The 18,193-nt window shown below is 46.9% G+C and overlaps 3 protein-coding genes across 3 annotated transcripts in view; 2 read left to right on the top strand and 1 right to left on the bottom strand.

Annotated features, from left to right (window-relative positions):
* LMNB2 (lamin B2) overlaps window positions 1-7,987 on the top strand; it is a 32,265-nt gene extending 24,278 nt beyond the window's left edge. The window contains exons 10-12 of the mRNA XM_043973063.1: window positions 190-309; window positions 1,008-1,118; window positions 3,316-7,987. Of these exons, the coding sequence (XP_043828998.1) occupies window positions 190-309; window positions 1,008-1,118; window positions 3,316-3,357 (273 nt within the window). The 3' untranslated portion in view covers window positions 3,358-7,987. The remainder of the gene's footprint in view (window positions 1-189; window positions 310-1,007; window positions 1,119-3,315) is intronic.
* A 4,198-nt stretch (window positions 7,988-12,185) lies between these two features.
* On the top strand, window positions 12,186-14,588 carry TIMM13 (translocase of inner mitochondrial membrane 13). Its single transcript, XM_043975475.1, has 3 exons — window positions 12,186-12,492; window positions 12,582-12,650; window positions 14,255-14,588. The coding sequence occupies exons 1-3, from the start codon at window positions 12,364-12,366 to the stop codon at window positions 14,351-14,353; spliced, it is 297 nt and encodes a 98-aa protein (XP_043831410.1). The 5' UTR covers window positions 12,186-12,363; the 3' UTR covers window positions 14,354-14,588.
* A 2,627-nt stretch (window positions 14,589-17,215) lies between these two features.
* TMPRSS9 (transmembrane serine protease 9) overlaps window positions 17,216-18,193 on the bottom strand; it is a 110,785-nt gene continuing 109,807 nt past the window's right edge. The window contains exon 18 of the mRNA XM_043975279.1: window positions 17,216-17,866. Within this exon, the coding sequence (XP_043831214.1) occupies window positions 17,568-17,866 (299 nt within the window). The 3' untranslated portion in view covers window positions 17,216-17,567. The remainder of the gene's footprint in view (window positions 17,867-18,193) is intronic.

The following is an 18,193-nucleotide window of genomic DNA, read 5'->3' as shown; positions in this document are numbered from 1 at the left end:
GAGCTACACTTGAGCTTTCCTTTTTTTCTCTGAAGGAAGGGGCCAGTCTGGCTGGCCTCTCTAAGGCAATTGAGGGCAGGGAGAGGCAGCTTCTGATTGGAGATTTCAGAAATTTGCTATACAGGTTGTAGGTGCTCTGGATATAACAGAAAATGGTGGAAGAAATCCCCACTGTTTTTTTTTTCTCAGATCTGGGCAGCAGATGCTGGTGTGACTCATAGCCCACCATCTGTTCTCGTGTGGAAGAACCAGAGCAGCTGGGGCACTGGAGGAAATTTTCGGACATACCTGGTCAACGCAGATGGAGAGGTACTTTATTTAGCTTTGGTTGAGGCTAACTGGATTGTAGTCGCAATATCCTCGACCTTTGAATTGAGGCCGTAGGTTATGCTTGTCTTATCTTTCATGTGTTCTTTGGGCTACCAGCTGGTTGGCAGGGTCTTGGAAAACCCACCAGGGCTAGGGTTCTCTGTGATTGAAACTGGCTCATACTGATAGCCAGCCCTCTGTCCCCACAGGATATAGCCTTCCCCTTGCCCCAGGAAGCTGTCTCGGGCAGTTGGGGTGAGAGGTGGTGTGCTTCAAAAAGAAGTGGGCAACTGCATGCAAGTAGTGCATGGGAATAGAGAAAAAATAACTTTGAACCAAAAACCCTCTCATGTTGAAATGAAAGGGTGCAGTTATGTTAGCTTATACATCTAAGAGCTCTTTCAACTCTTGTTTTCTGGAAATCTCCTTTGATTCCCCACAAGTAGTTACTTCATTGGATTTTCATAACATGGTGGGGGAATGGGCTGCTGAAATCCAGAGAGGGTTTTCCCTTATGCAAAGACATAGTGAGGTTAAGAACAGAGCCCTCCCAACAGATCTTTCTGCACCTGGAGGGGAGCACTCCTTCTGCTCCCTCACCCGAGTGGGAGCTGTGGAAGCAGTGGTAGAAGTGATTACAGGGCCACTTTTTCACTGATGGACGGCTTGCTTAGGTTAGCTTTGTTTGCTTTGCCCAGGAAGTGGCAGTGAGAACAGTGACTCAGTCACTAGTTGTGCAAGAGAACGGGGAGGAAGAGGAGGAGGAAGAAGAAGCAGACTTTGGCGAAGAAGACCTTTTCCACCAACAGGTAAATATCCATCTTGTTCTTTCTGCATTTTTGTCGATGGATAGATTTGGGCATATTCATATGAGTTTCACTGGACTCAGAACTCAGAGGAGGAAATGGAAACTCCTTGTGTTTCCTACTGACTTAGGCCAACCTGATTTTCACAAAAACATCAGTGTACCAGATGCTTGGTGAAATAAGAGTTGATCCTCTGAAGCTGCCTTCTTAGGTCATTATTGGTCTGGGAAAGATACATGAGAAGCTATTGGTGATGATCCCATTTCAAGGTATAGTTGGTGCCAAATAGAAGCCAGAGTCGGTAGAGATCAAAGGCTTAGGAAAATGTGTACATCTGATTTCCTCACAGCTTCCTTGTATGTAAGTAATAATCAGTAGCCACTTACGGCCCCAGTTTTCACCTATATAATCCTACCTGTAAATCACCAAAGGAGGTGTAGACAGTTTTAGTTTTATGCCACTATACATTTCCCTGATGTGTTCATTTGCTGTTCCCTAAAACACACCTTTGTTGTTAGTTGTATCTAATTCTTTGTGACCCCATTTGGGGTTTTCTTGGCAAAGATACTGGAGTTTGCCATTTCCTTCTTCAGGTTCCTTTTTTTTTTTTTTTTGGTGAGGCAATTGGGGTTAAGTGACTTGCTCAGGGTCACAGCTAGTAAGCGTTAAGTGTCTGAGGCTGGATTTGAACTCAGGTACTCCTGAATCCAGGGCCGATGTTCTATCCACTGTGCCACCTACCTGCCCCTCTTCAGTTTGTTTTAAAGATGAGGAAATAGAAGCAAGCAGGGTGAAGTGACTTGCCCAGGGTCACACAGTTAGTAAGTGTCTGAGATCAGATTGGAATTCAGGTCTTCATGATTCTAGGTCTGGCACTCTTGTGATACCAAAACACATCCTACTCACTGGGTAATTGTGAAGCCTGAAATAGACAACAGGAGCAGAAAGAGATTAACTTTGACAGGTTTTCTAAGAATGTCCCCATACCAATGTGGGGATTGCCTTTTAGTCTCTGATGGTCTAGAGCAGGGGTATCAAACACAGTAGAAGTGGGGTATATTTAATCCATTCATAAGGTTGCCTATGGGCTACATATTGACTTAGTTTAAAAATATAATGCTATCTCTATTGTATTTTTGTTTAGTTAAATATTTCCCAGTTGCATTGTAGTTTGTTTTTGGGCATCCCTACCCAATGGGGGCAGTATATTTGACACCTCTGGTCAAGAGGGGACTATCTTAAGTGATAGGCTGTAGATATCCATGGGCCTTAACTAGACCCTAGTTTATAGCTGGACAATAATGAATAAAATAAAAAGACTTAAGTGGTGCCCTGAATAGAGCGTCGGGCCTGGCATCTTCCTGAGTTCCAATCAGACCTCAGACATTTATTGTGTGTGACCATTTGCAAGCCACTTGACCCTTTTTGCTTCAGCGTCCTCATCTGTAAAATGAGCCAGAGAAGGAAATGGCAAACCCCTCCAGTGTCTTTGCCAAGAAGACCCCAAACGGGGTCACCAAGAGTCAGGCATGTCTGAAAAAATGACTGAAAAAAGATTGAAAGCTTATAACCTTGTTATCAGAATTGGTCTTTCTAAGGAGTCACCAATTTCTTATGGGCCCCTCGGTTCTCGGAGTTGGAAGGATACCCAGAAACTAGCCTATCTGAAGCATGGACGCCTTCCTCCCCAACAAATAACAGCAGCAACAACTTTATATGCAATGTTCTCCCTGAGAGCTGCTTTTGCAGATGTCTTCAGAGCAAGGAGCTCCCTGTGCCCCAGGGCTGTCTGACCCATGTGCTTCTGGACAACATTCATTGTTAGGACATTTTTAGACTGAGTTCAAATCTGCCCCATTCTGATTTTTACCCATTAATTCTAGTGTTGCCTTTCTGAGCTAAGCAGAATAAATGCAGCCATTTTCCATGAATCATTTAGGTCTTTGAAGAATAGTAGTCAGTTTGCCCATAATCTGCTTTATGCACAAAGGTGCTTATGGTGTCCGGAATCAAACATCCCAGCTACCTTCCTTTCACCCATATGAGTTGTTTAAAAAAGATAAATCACTGAGTGAGTGGGTGGATAGGCCAGCTTCCATTGAAGTTGCATAGTCATTCCCCTGAATTCAGCGACAAGCTACTGATAAATATTTCTTCTGTTGGTCATGTAACTCTCCCTGTCTCTTACTTTCTCTTTCAGGGAGACCCCCGGACAACCTCCAGAGGCTGTTCAGTGATGTGAGTGCCCACCACTCACTTTCTTTATCTAGCTCCTGCCTTTCCTCAGAGCCGCTGAAAACTATTTTTGTATCATTGGATTTCTTTATTCCTTGTTACATTTCTAGAGATTTTTTAACCAAACTGCCAGAATTTTTGAATGGATTTCTCTTCCTTCTTGGGTTGGCTGTCCCCTCTCCTGAACTTTAGGGGTCCCTTCAACACTACTATCCAACTACTGCGTTTTCCCCATTTTAGCATTGAGTGAATTAGAAATTTACAGACAGGTCAATTTTACCAAAATGAAACTAGCCTTTTTTTTGAGGGGGGTGGGAGGAGGGGTGGGAATGGAGGGTGTAGATTAATAAAATCGAGTTGCTTCCCTGATGGTAAGTGGATTTCCTGGGGAGGAATCATGAAATGAGAAATTACCTCCTTCCCTGCGTATATACCCCATGATTCTCCAGGAATGGCCACTAGTTGTGATGAGGGCGCAAGATGATATTTTTTAGTGTTTTCTATCAAATCTAAAGTTGAGATTGCCATGTTGCCTTGGTAGCTGAGGACCTGCTGATGCAGGCTTTTGCAACATGACCCATTGTGTATAAAATTAGGAGAATAGACTATTAAAGCAAATTTTTCTTTTTTAATTTCCTTGAGGGGAATTGGGATAGATCACCCGATGGGAATTTGATGTGTGATCTGCCCTGCATAAACTGTTTATAATAACTTCTGCCAAGTGCAGTTTAGTCTCAGGCTTCCTCTATCATATTTCAATGATTATCAAAAACTGACATTTATGTCTGTCTGGGTACCACAAAGCAAGTGGCTCCCTGGTAACAAACTCAGTTTTGTTTTTTTAAAAAAACTTCAGGGCATTTGGATTCTCTTCACAGGCTGGCTTGGCCTTTTGTGAATTTTGCTCTTGAGCTACTCAAATGAACTAGGTTGGTATGGCCTGAAGTTCTTGATGGGAGAGTTTTGTGGCTCCAGGATATTGTTCCCTGATTGCCCGCTTCTGCCAGTCCTAGTGGCTCTGCCTAATGGCTTTTACTTTAGGGGCTTAGCTTGCAATGCCATGGGGCTGAAAATTAAGATATTGAAAAACCCAGTTCTTCACAGGTCACCAAGATTGTCTTCACAACCTCAAATAACTTTAGTGTCAAGGAGCAAGTCACTGTGGGCTGATTAGATTAGATTTCCAAATATTCTTTGCTATAAGAAGGAAAGCTAGCCAAATGTAGTGTCGGGCGGAATGCATCAAAAGCCATTCAGCTGATTGGACTAGTTAGCACTTAGATTAAAAGAAGAAAAATATTGATGGTGCAGATGAGTCTTAACAAATGTCTTCCTCTGGAGGGAGCTATTCCGGTGGAATTTTGAGCCTCTCCCTTTATGGTCTAATGCAGCCTAATGAACTCCTGATAGCACTGTCAGGGAGTGGGCATTTTTAGAGTCATAGGTGGCTCCTTTGGATAATGTTGAATTTTTCCCTTGAATTTGACTGACTTTTCTCATCTGTTATTCCCACTCTTTGTATGGGGGTAACTAAATATGTAGTGAAATCATGCCTATCTTTGTCAAATATATATATGCACCTATCTATATCTATCTATATATACATATATCTTTTTGCTGAAATTATGTTTCTCAGACAAAACATACAAATGCAAATTAACCTTTCCTAGATTGATATTTTAAAACATGCAGTCCACCTTCCAGCTGCCAAGGCCTAAGTCTCTCCTGCTAACTTGCTGTGTTTACATGCCCTCCTACCTGTATACATAGAAGTTATTTTTTTTAATGGATATTTATTTTTTTATGTTGGCCAGTGTGCAGATTGCTTCATTTGGCCTAGGGAGCTCTGATACTTAGTGGCTGGGACCTTGGCACAGGCTGGGTCAGCACAGAGGTGAGGTGGTGCTCAGACCAGTGGCCAGCCTCCTGGGCTCATTCTGCTCTCTCTGTTTACTTGGTGTTTCCTTCCCCTACACTGAGCAGTGACAGCTCCCTCAGTTGTTTTTTTTTTTTTTTAAGTGAATTCCCATGTACAAGTAGCTTGAATTAGATTTCAAATGATCTGAGCCATTGGCTGTTTCCTGCTTGACCGAGTGAAACATGTTCTTTCCCCAAACTCTAGAAAACAGGTTGCCTCCTATAGAGTTAGCTGGGTGGATTGACCAACTTTTCCCCATGCAACCAGAGTTTATGCAAATCCTGTGTTTCACTCTTAAGTGTAGAAATAGTCATTGTTTTCCCTCTACTACTGCGTGCACCACATGTGACTTGCTTTCTTTAGGGAATTGTGCATCAAGAAATCAAATGTCTGTCAGTTTGGCTTTGATTCAGCTTTCCTCTTGGAGCCTGTGGGTGTGGCCTACCTTTTTGAAAAAACATTCCCAAGAGCAGGGTCCAAGAAGGTCCTATCATGACAACTTTATGTCTTATCTACCAAAAACAATGTTTCTCAAGGACTAACTGTCCTGTCTGCAGGGCCAAGGCAGCCTCTTGGCTTTGTTGTCATGTTCTTGAAAAGATCACTGCCACTCAAACACTTTTAAGAGGCAATTCCTGTTTTTAAAGTAGAGACACATATAGACTACTGTATTCCTTCCACTAGTTGTTCAAAACTAAATGACCAGAGACATTTGCGTTTACCTTTCTGAATCATGTGGGATTTGCTGGGAAACATGCCGACCCCATCAGTCATAGCCTAGAGTGGACAACATTAAATTTAAGTAGGTTAAAGAGCTTTCAAAATGAGGGAGATGCTGGAAGGACCAGGCTTGGCTCTGTTTGCCATCATTCTCCATAGGCTCTTGATGAAATTTTGAGCTGAGGGGGCTGGTCCTTGCCATTGATCTCCTCTTGAATGACAGTATCTTGGGAATTGTCCAGCAGGCTGAAGGCACTATCACTAGAGTATGAATTTTTTACACCTGAAGAGGTGAAAAAAGGACAATAATGGCCAAATTTCAGTTAAACCCAGGGAAGCAGCCATTGGCCATTTTGGCCAGTTAAGCATGCACGCTTGGCAGACAGAACCACATTCTGTGGCTGTATGTACTAATTACACTAGCCGTGTGTGGAAAACTTTAGGGGGGATTCCAGGAACAGTTGGGCTGCTTAGCAGGTCCCTTGTAGTCTCAACCCTTCCCCCAAAGCAAATGGAGGAAAAATGCCTCCAAGTTATTAATTAGCTCTTTGTTTTTTGGAGAGAGCCCAAGTGATGGGTTTCACCCAAGGTAGGCAGCTAACCACCTGCATATAGCAAATACAGGAGGTGCCAGAGCATCTCTGGTCATTGTCACAATGTGAATGATATTAACTGTGAAGGGGCATTCCCTCTGTACTCTTAGCTTTCTGACCTTTACATGGGGACTGACTCAACCCAGGGTTCTAAGAAGGCCCGATCATCCCAATCAAACAGGAAAGGAGCGGCATTCATTCCTATTTGGACAAAACCATAAAGGTGTCAAAAGTGGGAGCTGAGTAACTGGAGACAGTTTCTTGGTGACTATTGTTGCATGTATTGGGGAAAGTGATTACACAATTTCTTACTCAACTTCTTTTTGCTGCCCAGGAAAGAGCTCATTCTGACCAAGGTGTCTGTCCTTGGAGTCCAGGGCAGATCCAGGAGCTCAGTGTGCTCCCCAGTCTTGAGCCCTTTCCTAGCTCTCTGTTCTCTTTTTATAACTGGTTTTAGGCTTCATATAGGGAGGCTCTTAGCTGGAAGGTTAGCTGTTTGGTGGCTGCATGTGAGCCCATAGTGGGAAATGGAGTATTTGGAAACATTGAACAGCATGAACCTTTTTAATGCTGAACATGGCCTGGGAAACAGAATTTTTACTTGCCCTCAAATATGCTTAGCTTTACACCACTATAAAGTAATTCAGAGGTGATTTTTTTTCTTGTTTTGTATAAGCCCACATTTACATACAATTATTCTTTGTAAACATAATGCCTTTTTCTTGAAATGCTAAGGTCTAGATGAAAAAATGGTTAGGTGAAAGTAGCAGTGATGACCCTAGAGCCTGGCTTGATCCTTTGAGTAAAGTAAATCCTAGGATTGGGAAAGGGGGGTGAGGGGTGGGAATGGGGGGGTACTTTTGTGGAAGGTATTAGTGCAGCTCAAAAGATCATGAAAACTTGATTCTTCATCAATTGGGCAGGACAAGCATTCCTCCCCAGGTTATCGCACTAAAGCTGTTAGCAATAAACCGTTGAAGAAAAGCAAGGCCCAAAGGCCTGCAGGTGACTGAGATCACTTTTCCACATCAAACTATTTTCATAAAGATAGGACTTTTGACTTGAATGGTAGTTTTAACCAGACAACTTTTAGATAGCTTTGTTCTATTTATATAGTGGCCATTGATAATTATGGATGTATTCTTTATGAACACTGCTGTAAAAAGAAAAAAGTTGAAATGACTTACTGAGTTGAATAGTTATCATGCAAAACCCACAGACCAGTAGAGATGACATCATCATGCAGAGCATTTGAGAACTATGTGATAATCTAGACTTTATCATTTCAAAAATGTTTTTTTAAGAATATACATGCATGCCAAATGTCTTTTTCAATGATTTGTAATATACGTTTTATGACTGGAAACTTTTTTGTACAAGACACTCCAATAAATGTTTTGATTTAACTGTTGTGTGTGCTTTTGTTTGGGCCTTTTAAACAAAGACTGTTGTTGTTTGTGGGAAACTGCCCCTGCCTGAGGAGATTCACAGTGGAGGAGAAAATGCATCTGACTTTGGGAGACCTGACTACTCACCCCATCCAGCTTTGCCACCATTTTGCTGGTGAGACTGAGTTGAATCACAGGTCCTTAGGATCTGTCAAATGTACTCACTACAATCAGTCCACCTTTGTTTTGTAACTTATGGTATTGGCGCTGTGAAACTGCATCTGAAAAATATCCCTTAATCAATGAATTAATCCAATCAAAGTTTAAGTAAAAGTTTTTATTTGGCACACTGAGATAAGGTAGGGAGAAGTCTAAATTTCACCTCCTGGGGAAGAGCAGATTTATGGCATATTCCTCCATCAACCAGAGTAAAGATAATGCTTTTTATAGGGGATTTGGGGGAGACTTGAAACTGAAAAGTTAAAGCTGTTGGGGAGTGGGGGTAGTTGAAACAGTTGGGGGCTGTGAGGTTATCACTGCCTGGTCCTAGTCACAGTAACAAGAACATCTGGGTTCCAATTAGACTGCTGCTATAAAATTTAAAGGCATCCAACTTTCTGGGTACTCAGGACAATCAGCTTCATTATCTGTTTGACTAACCACTATCTGTTTGGCTTTTCCAAGGAAAGTACCCTCTAACTCACCCCAGCAAGTTGATCAACCATATTTCTCATGGTCAGAGTGTTCCCAATTAGACCCGGGCCTACTAGGCTGCCACTACAGTATATATCATGGTCCTTTTTTTTCCTTCCCCCTTTTGTGAGGCAATTGGGGTTAAGTGACTTGCCCAGGGTCACACAGCCAGTAAGTGTTAACTGTCTGAGGTTGGATTTGAACTCAGGTCCTCCTGACTCCAGGGCTGGTGCTCTATCCACTGCGCCACCTAGCTGCCCCTATCATGGTCCTTTTCAATGATCATATATTGCTCTCCCACAAAGATCTGTAGTAGGAACAAATGAATGAATAAAAAGCCTAGTGCTTTCTCGTGGCCCTGGCAAGCATTCCGCTCAGTGCTGAGGATACAAATCCCCATAGTTAAGGGACTTCTATTCAAATTAGGACTGATTGACTAGTTTGTTGGATGACCCTTTGATGGGAAATTGGTTTGCCTAGGTGCCCTAGGGTGCTTCTAGAGGAGGTGCAGTGCTGCTCTTGGCCTGTACAGTTTATGGTTTAGCTTTCACACTCATCTCTCCAGGTGGCACAGCTGATCAAGCACTGGGCCTGGAGGCAGAAGCCCTGATTTCACATCCAACCTCAAGAGGCTTATTAGCTGTGTGACCCTGGATAAGGCACTTAACCTTTGGCTGCTTCAGTCTCAACTGTAAAATGGCAATAATAGCATCAGTCTCAGGATTGTTGAGAGGATCAAATGTTAATTTGTAAAGCATTAAGCATAGTGCTTTAATTTTTTTTTGTGTGAGGCAATTGAGGTTAAGTGACTTGCCCAAGGTCACAGCTAGTTGAGTCAAGTGTCTGAGGCTGGATTTGAACTCAGGTCCTCCCGAATCCAGGGCCAGTGCTCTATCCACTGCCCCACCTAGCTGCCCCTCACAGTGCTTGATTAATAGTAGGAGCTTATTCCTTTCCCTGTTGCAAGCACCAGTGTCCACAAGAGGGCTCTGGGTCTATTGGGATATGAGGCTGAATTGTTGCTATTTAGAGCAAGCTCTTGTACTTTGTTTTTGTGGGGCAATGGGGGTTAAGTGACTTGCCCAGGGTCATACAGCTAGTAAGTGTCAAGTGTCTGAGGCCGGATTTGAACTCAGGTACTCCTGAATCCAGGGCTGGTGCTTTATCCACTGTGCCACCTAGCCGCCCCAGCTCTTGTACTTTGATCAGTATTTTTTTGTTTTTTGGATCAATCTTAAACAGTAGAAACAGGAGCAGCTAGGTAGCACAGTGGATAAAGCACCAGTCATGGGCAAGTTACTTAACCCTCATTCCCCGCCCCCCCCCCAAAAAAAAAAATAGAAACACTGGCCAGGATGGATAAAGCTGAGCTCCTCTTGGACAGTTCCTTTTTTCCTTTTTTTTTTTTTTTTCCGGCAAGGCAATTGGGGTAAAGTGACTTGCCCAGAGTCACACAGCTAGAAAGTGTCAAGTGTCTGAGGCCAGATTTGAGAACTCAGGTCCTCCTGAATCCAGGGTCAGTGCTTTATCCACTGTGCCACCTAGCTGCCCCATCTCTTAGTTCCTAATTCATGATCCGAGGGGTTCCAGATTAATTATCCAATGACCTTCCCCCATCCTAGGAAGTTAACTTTTTGAAGCCAAGCAGAATACATCAATTTACTCCAGTGGATCTGCAGCCTCACCAATGACCTTCAAATGATGGCGATCATTTGATCTAAACCCATGTGGGTTTAGATTTATGCCTTCCTGTCTTGTATCTCTTGCCCATTTCCTCCCATAAATTTGCCATAGGGGTCTATCCATTTTACTTGGAAGTTTTAAAGATTTAACCCATCAAACTTAACATTTCTCCCTATTAGATTTTGCTCAAGTATTCTGATATTAAAAAAAAAATTCAAGGATTCATTGAGAGTTACTGCTGCCAATCAAGAGCAGAAGATAAAGAACAGGCAACAGATCTGCTGGTAATACTAAAATACTAGAGATAAAGCTGGAGTTTGTAGATTAACCAGAATCATTGACCTCAGGGCTTATCTGACATACTCATATTAAATTGAATGCAGGTAATCAAGCTGACCCAGAAATTCTCTTTATCAATCACCTGAATTTGCTTGGTGCCTCAGCTAAATTCTGCAAGCCCTATCTAGCTATTGACAAGACTTGCTGGCAGCAACAGTGGTAAGCCAGATAACATAGCCTTCCATTAAGATCTTTTTGGGAGGCCGTTAGCTATCCCTCCTAGCTTTGTGTGGGTCCTCTCTGCAAGTTTGATAAGCATGCCATTTATAATAATAGCATTTATATAATGGTTTGCAAAGTGCTTCACAGATAGTCATTTTCAATTCCAAAGGACTCAATGAAAAATGCTTATCCATCTCGGAGAACTGATGAACTTGAGTGCATATTGAAGTATGTTTCTTTTGATTGTATTTTTCTTGCTTCTTTTTTTTTTGCAACGTGGCTAATATGGAAATATGTTTTGCAAGACCACATATATAATGGGTATAATATTGCTTGCCTTCTCAAAGGGTGGGGGACGGACTGGAGGAAGAGAATTTGAAATTCAAATTAAAAATTTTTTTTAATTTAAAAAATATTGTCATTTTCTCGTAACTCTGAAGTGGGTGTTATTATCCCCATCTGACAGATGAGGAAATCGAGGCAGGGTTCCCATGGCTAGTCAGTGTGAGGCCGGATTTGAAGTCAGGTGTTCCTGATTCCAGGTCCAGTGCTCTAACCATTGTACCACCCAGCTGCCTTTATTCAAGGCCTCGGTCGGGTCGCATGTTAAACAGAAAGGGAGCAAAGGGCTCCATTAACCTTATTTAATGTCCCCTTTCTAGCCTTTTGTTTGCTAAAGCCCAGGTAAAAGTCCAGTTGCTGCGTTTCCCGGTCTACGGCCCTGGGGAAGGAAGCCAAAGGATCTGGATTCGAATCTCAACTCTGGAGGCGTACCTCACTTGCTGGGCCCTCAGTTTCCCCACCCGCGATTCTTTCTCGGTGCACTACTAGGATGTGAGGATCGGGGGAAGGCGGGGGCGGGGTGGTGGTGGAGGGAGGGGAGGAGTGGTCGTGAAGGGGTCAGAAGGCATGTACGGGTCCGGGCACTTGCATGGAGGTATGGCTGGCGGGTTGGCGTAGGGCCTAGTGCCTGCGCACCCAGGTACTGGTCTCGGCTGGGCAGGGTGCCTGTTCGCAGAGCCGGACCGCTACCAAGCCTTTGTGCTTTTATGTTGGGGATGGGAGATGTCCCGGCTTGCATTGCGCGGCGGGAGCGGGGGCCCTCCTCGCCCAGGCTTTTCGCTGAAGGGGAGGGTTGCTGACCGTCAGCCCCACAGCCGCTCATCTAAAAGCGCCCGGTAAGAGCGGGGCGGGGCCGGGAGGTCTTAGTGACATCACAACCCCCTTGAACTAACCGGCTCGAGGCGGTTAACGCATCGCGCAAGCTCAAAGGCCAGGGTCACTTAACGGCCCTCAGTCCCGCCCTACAGGACTTGCTCCAGCGCGCGCGACCCGCGGCGCGTGGCCTTGTGGGCGCCGTAGTTTTCCCTTTTGTCGCCGGCTCCTCCCCATCCCTTCCGCTCTCGGCTCCCCTGGGACTGCGTTTCCCGTGGTGCGCCGGGGTCGGCTTCCGGTGCAGGTACGGGTCGGTGCACGCGGCGGCAGTGGCGGCACCCGGGTGACTTTGCTTGGGGGCCATGGAGGGCAGCTTCGGCTCAGACTTCGGGGGTGCGGCGGGGGCCGGGGGCGGGAAGCTGGACCCAGGGCTCATCATGGAGCAAGTGAAGGTGCAGATCGCCGTGGCCAACGCGCAGGAGCTGCTGCAGGTGCGGGACCGGGGCGCGGGGGCTGGGGCCGGGGCCGGGCAGAGGGTCCCCCGACACGCGGGGTCACTGTGTCTCCCTGTCCCCTTCAGAGGATGACGAACAAGTGTTTCCGGAAGTGCATTGGGAAGCCCGGCAGCTCCTTGGACAACTCCGAGCAGGTGAGGGCGCCTCGCTGGGGGACCCCACGTGGGGCCCCGGGTCCCCGCCCCTTCAGCTGGGGTGTCGGGCCGTGGGCTGCAGAGACCAAGGTATCCACCCCTGGTTCTGTCTTGAGTCACCTCTACCCCCGTGCGGCGTGAGGGGAATCTCTCAGTGGTCAGCCACGAGGGGGCCTGGGGGGCTGGCACTGAACTACCTGCATGGAACTCGAGCTGGGTGGGCCAGGCCCAACCCCGCCCCCTCCTCTCCGGGACGGGGGTGGGAGGTGGCACGTGTCCCGGGACTTTGCTCGAGTAACTAGGAACCTGGAGGGAGCAGAGTTGGCCTCTGGGGGTATCCCAAGAGGGAGGGGACAAGAGCTGGTGACATATATGGGGAGGGGGGGGTGGACGAGGACCTGCCCCCAGGAACCCCGAGGATGTGAAGGCGGGGAGGGCTGTCCTCTGCTCTGGTCAGGCTCTGGCTCTGGCGAGTTGTGTCATTGGAGGTAGCTCGGGTGACCTCGAGAGGAGAGGTTTTGAGTTGGAACAACTAACTTGCAATCCGGGCTCTGTTACCTAGTAGTTCTTTATTCATTTGGAGTTCCCTTTGCCTTTCTTTATCTCTAGTGCTCAGCACAGTGTCAGGCGCATAGTAGGTGCTGAATGAGAGTTTATGGATCGACTGATGGCTCTCCAGGAGTGTAGTGAGGAGCGGAAAGGCAGAGCAACCCAAGGAATTAGAGGAGACTTCAGAGGTGGTGTCATTCCTGTGTCTGGATAGATAAAAGGCTGACCTGGGGAAGAGGGGATTGTTTAGTTTAGTTAGAACCAATGGAGAGATTCAGCTTGTTGGAAGGAATGGAGGGAAGCTCCGAAATTAGCATTCCCATAGACCCTGAGATGCCTGAGTAGGGTTTCATGCTTGGGGTAGGAAATTAGACTAGATGCCCTCTGAGGTCATGGCTGTCAGGATTTAAAGCTGGAAGGGCCCTTTGAGGCATCTTGGGCTGAGTCCCTACAGAGGAGGCACTGGTGGGTCAGAGGTGAGATGATTTTGCTTAATAGGATAGTAAGTAGCAGAATTAGGGTTCAGGCCTTGTTTTGTTGTTGGCCACTTCACTGTACCCTTCTGGAGGACCCCCATACAGGGCTGTACGGGACACAGGCTAGAGACAAAAAAATCTCCTCTGGCCTGTTATTGGAGTCCAGCGTAAACTATTTCTCCTGAAAGCCACCCTTGCCTTTAGTGCTAGGGTTCTGTGGGCATTTGTGATGCTTGGCAGCTTCTTCTGAATGGCCATCTGAAGATGTTGTTCAGTCATATCTAACTCTGACCCCATTTGGGGTTTATTTGGCAAAGATGCTGGAGTCGTTTTTATTTCCTTCTCCAGCTCAATTTACTTTACACATGAGGAAACTGGGGCAACCAGAGGTTAAGTGACTTGCCCAGGGCCACATAGCTAGTAAGTGCCTGAGGCTGGATTTGAACTCAGGTCTTCCTGACTCCAGGCCTGGCACTCTCAGCAGGATGGCACCTCTGAGCTGTCCCATGTAGGATCTAGGAGCAGTTGAAGCAGGGCCCTGAGCCTCCTTTCTACCTGCTTCGTTTGTTTCCTTTCCAGAAGTGCATCGCGATGTGCATGGATCGGTACATGGACGCCTGGAATACAGTGTCCCGAGCCTACAACTCAAGGTTGCAGCGGGAGCGAGCCAACATGTGAGGCATGTGCTCTTTTAGTGGACATGCAGAACTCTAGCTGTGTTGTCCAGACCTCAGAGTGGGTCGGCCCTGGATACCACCAGGGAGCTCATTCTCTCACCCTCCCTTCTGACAAGGTGCTTTGAGAATGAAAGGCATAAGACAGGGGCAGGGGGGGTGATTCATGAAATTTGGCTCGATCCCTTGGTGATTCCCCACCCCCTTCTCAACACACTAATAAAAGCCCTGTTTGTGGAGCCTGGATCTCGGCCCTTCTCTAAGGGCCCAGTTCTCCCCTTCTCTGCCTTGGTCGAAGCCTTTAGGCTAAGGATTGACTATCTGAGGTCTTCTGCGGGCCGAGGAAGCTCCTGGCCACCCCCTGAAGGTTCCCCACATCGCCTGGCACTGTCATGCACCGATTCTGAGCTGGGCCTTGGCTGTTCCCTGGGAAAGGCATGTTTGGCTCTCTTGGGTGGGAGATGTGCAGCCCATGAGCCTTGGAGGCAAGGGATATTATCTTTACTCCCTGTCATTTGTCCAGAAAACAGTAAATTGCTGTCTGTGACACCAGAGCAACTTCTCTCCATCTTCTGAGTAATGACAAGTGTATGGATTTTTCTTTCAAAGGTTTGTGCCTCTGAGCAGGGATGTGTCCAGTTGGTTGGGAATGGGCTGGGTGGGATGGCCCAGCCTGCCTGGCCTGGCGGTGTGGGCCTGGCAGGAGCCAGCCTAGATCTGGAGTCAGAAGGCTGATCATCACTCATTCATGTGACCATAGGCAAGTCATGTCATCTCTCCAAGATGAAGAGTTGAGACTAGTGGGGGCAGCTAGGTGGCGCAGTGGATGGAGCACCGACCCTGGAGTCAGGAGGACCTGAGTTCAAATTCGGCCTCAGACACTTGACACTCACTAGCTGTGTGACCCTGGGCAAGTCACCCAACCCCAATTGCTTCACCCCCTCCCCCCAAAAAAATTAAGAGTTAAGACTAAAAGCTTCAGCTGGGCTGTGACCCAACATGGGGTCATGTAACTGAATGTGGGGGTCACCAAAAATTTGGCAACAATGAAAGGTTATGCACACCTATTTTATATATCTGGGGTCGAGTAAAAATTGCCTGGGTGAAGAGGGGTCGTGAGTGGGAAAAGTTTAAGAAGTCCTGGACTGAATGACTACTAGGTCCCTTCCTGTTCTAATCTCAGCACAATCATTTGAGTTCGAATGTCTGCCACTGCTATATTTCCCCCCTTCCACTTGACTTTGGTATTATGGGCTGCGGAGAGCCAGGTGATGAGAAAGAAGATGGCCTGGAGAATAAGGGATGATAATAATAGCATTTATATGGCGCCTACTCTGTGCCTGGCACTGGGCTAAGTGCTTCACAAATACCTCATTCGGTCCTCGCAACAGCCCTGCAAAGAGGTATTCCCATTTGAGTTGAGGAAACTGAGGCAAACAGGTTATAAGTGACTTTCTCAGGGTCTCATGGTGTCTGAGGCTGGATTCAAACTCGGGTCTTCTTGATTCTAGGCCCAAGTGCTTGCTATACCACCTAGCCACCAAGGATGCTGTTTTGCATTTTCAGGGTTGGTTAGGGTTCCTCCTGACTGCTGTTTGACTTGACTTCCCTCAGGTCTGGTGGTCCACTTGGCTGGTGCCACAGGTTCAGGGGGGCCTTGTCCTGAATGCTGATTTGCCAGCAACAATCAATCACCTTGAGGTCTCAGCCCAGCTAGGCATCTCATCCTGAGACTCCAGTTGCTGGATGTGGAGGGAGGAGTGACGGCTAAAACATTTCACAGACATACCTATAGCACTTTTTTTTTTCAGGGCAGTGAGGGTTAAGTGACTTGTCCAGGGTCCTATAACTAGTAAGTGTCAAGTGTCTGAGGCTGTATTTGAACTCAGGTCCTCCTGAATCCAGGGCCAGGGCTTTATCCACTGCACCACTTAACACTAGCTGCCTACCTATAGCACTTTTTCTTTTCTTTTCTTTTTTTTTTTTTGGTGAGGCAATTGGGGTTAAGTGACTTGCCCAGGGTCACACGGCTAGTAAGTGTTAAGTGTCTGAGACCAGATTTGAACTCAGGTCCTCCTGACTCCAGGGCCAGTGCTCTATCCATTGCGCCACCTAGCTGCCCCCACCTATAGCACTTTTAAGCGTATGCTGCATCTTTGTGAGGCAGGTAGTGTAAGGATTAAAGTATTAGCCCATTTTATAGATGAATAAACTGAGAGTCCAAGAGATTAAATGATTGGTCCTTGGTCACCCAACAAGTGGAGTAAAATTCAGCAAACCTTTATTCAGTGCCAACTAATATGTTCAAGATTCCCTGTGCTCAGTTCATGGGATACAAAGACACAGAATTACATTTGCTGCCTGTGACTAGTGCTAGTAAGTAATGGGTCTTACTCCTCCTGGACTAAGGGTGGCTGCCTGGGGAAGGGCTGAGTCATTCTTCCCCCACAAGCCAGAGTCTGAAACAGCTCATGTTTACTTGTACAGAATAGCCTAATAAATTGCACCATATTAAATGCAACTCCCATACCCTCCCCTGCCCATAACCCACCCAGGTGGCAGGGGCTGCCATTCCACCCTTCACCACAGCGGATGGTTCTTGGCTTTCAGGCTACTGCTGCTGTCCAGCGTAAGGAGACACGCAGCTCCTTAGGCTCAGTAGCCACTGCCTGCTTCAGGGGGATCCCCAAAGGCCACGTGCCTCCTGATCTTCCCAGCCACAGGATCACAGCCTGATGTTCTGCCTGATCCAGCCCCTTACAGCCGTCACCTTGGAGTAGACACCCGGGAAGTATGGCCTGGCACAGCCGTACCCCCAGCTGGTGACCCCAGCAAGAAACCACCTCCCGGCAGGCTCCTTGCAAGCCAACGGCCCCCCAGCATCACCCTGGAAGGACAAGAGAAGCAAGAGAGTCAGAGGCAGCTGAGCTGAGGCCCTGGAGAAGATAGGCCACCCTCTTCCCCCGATGGGGGCCTCTGGGTGAATTCAGGAGGCCTGAGAGGAAGATTTCACTGCTAGTGAGATCCATAGGAGCACAAGGGGAGGCTTAGCAAGGAATCCCAGGTATCCCACTAACCAGCTGTCACACTGGAAGTCATGTCACCTGCTTGGGCCTCAGCTTCCCAGTCTGTAAAGTGGGAATGAAAATTTCTGCTGTTTTTCTCACAGGGAGTTAAAAACTGCTTTAAAGGTTTATAAAGCGCTTTCCCCATAAGAACTATGAGCCAGATAGCGCAGATATTCCAATTTTACAAGTGATGTCTCCCCAATTAAAAGTGTCATCTGGATGTAAGGTTGGGGTAGTCTGTCCGGTGTGCTGGCTGCTCCTGGTTACAGATAGGAGAAAGCCTGGGGGGTTCAGAGTGCCCTGGGACCTCACCGAGCAGCTGTCTACGCCTCCCTGGGCGAAGCCGGCGCAGAGCATCCTGCTACTGATCTGGATGGGGTAGAACTTCCTGCAGGTCTCTTCTCCAATGATGTTCACGACTGCTTTCTGAAGGTGCCTGGCCATCAGCCCTGTTCAACACAAGTGGGAGTTAGTGGCCTCCAGGAGGGCCTGGTGGCGGGTGAGGGGCAAAGAGTGATCCTATGACATCCCAATGAGTGGTTACCCAGCTTTTGTAGGGGCACCTTTAGGAAGGGGTAGCCCATTGCCTCCTGTTAGTGACCCAGCCCTCTTTGGGACAACTGTTAGTTTTGCATTTTACCAGCCCAAGTCTGCCTTTCCACAACTTAGGCCCGTGCCTCTCTTTCTGGGGCTGTGCAGAATGGGTCCCGTCTCTCCCAGATGCAGTCCACTTACTTGAACGCACAGATCGTGTCCTGCCTGAGTTTTCTGTCGCT

The sequence above is a fragment of the Dromiciops gliroides genome, chromosome 1 (assembly GCF_019393635.1).
Source record: "Dromiciops gliroides isolate mDroGli1 chromosome 1, mDroGli1.pri, whole genome shotgun sequence".
NCBI classification, from domain to species: domain Eukaryota; kingdom Metazoa; phylum Chordata; class Mammalia; order Microbiotheria; family Microbiotheriidae; genus Dromiciops; species Dromiciops gliroides.
The sequence above is the reverse complement of the archived record's forward strand: the minus strand, read 5'-3'. Positions and strand labels throughout refer to the sequence as shown.

Bases quoted from the DNA above. Each gene is read 5' to 3' on its own strand.
- TIMM13 (XM_043975475.1), top strand. From the start codon at position 12,364: ATGGAGGGCAGCTTCGGCTCAGACTTCGGGGGTGCGGCGGGGGCCGGG. The intron at 12,493-12,581 runs GTGCGGGACCGG...TGTCCCCTTCAG, and splicing joins ACGCGCAGGAGCTGCTGCAG to AGGATGACGAACAAGTGTTT. The intron at 12,651-14,254 runs GTGAGGGCGCCT...TTTCCTTTCCAG, and splicing joins CCTTGGACAACTCCGAGCAG to AAGTGCATCGCGATGTGCAT.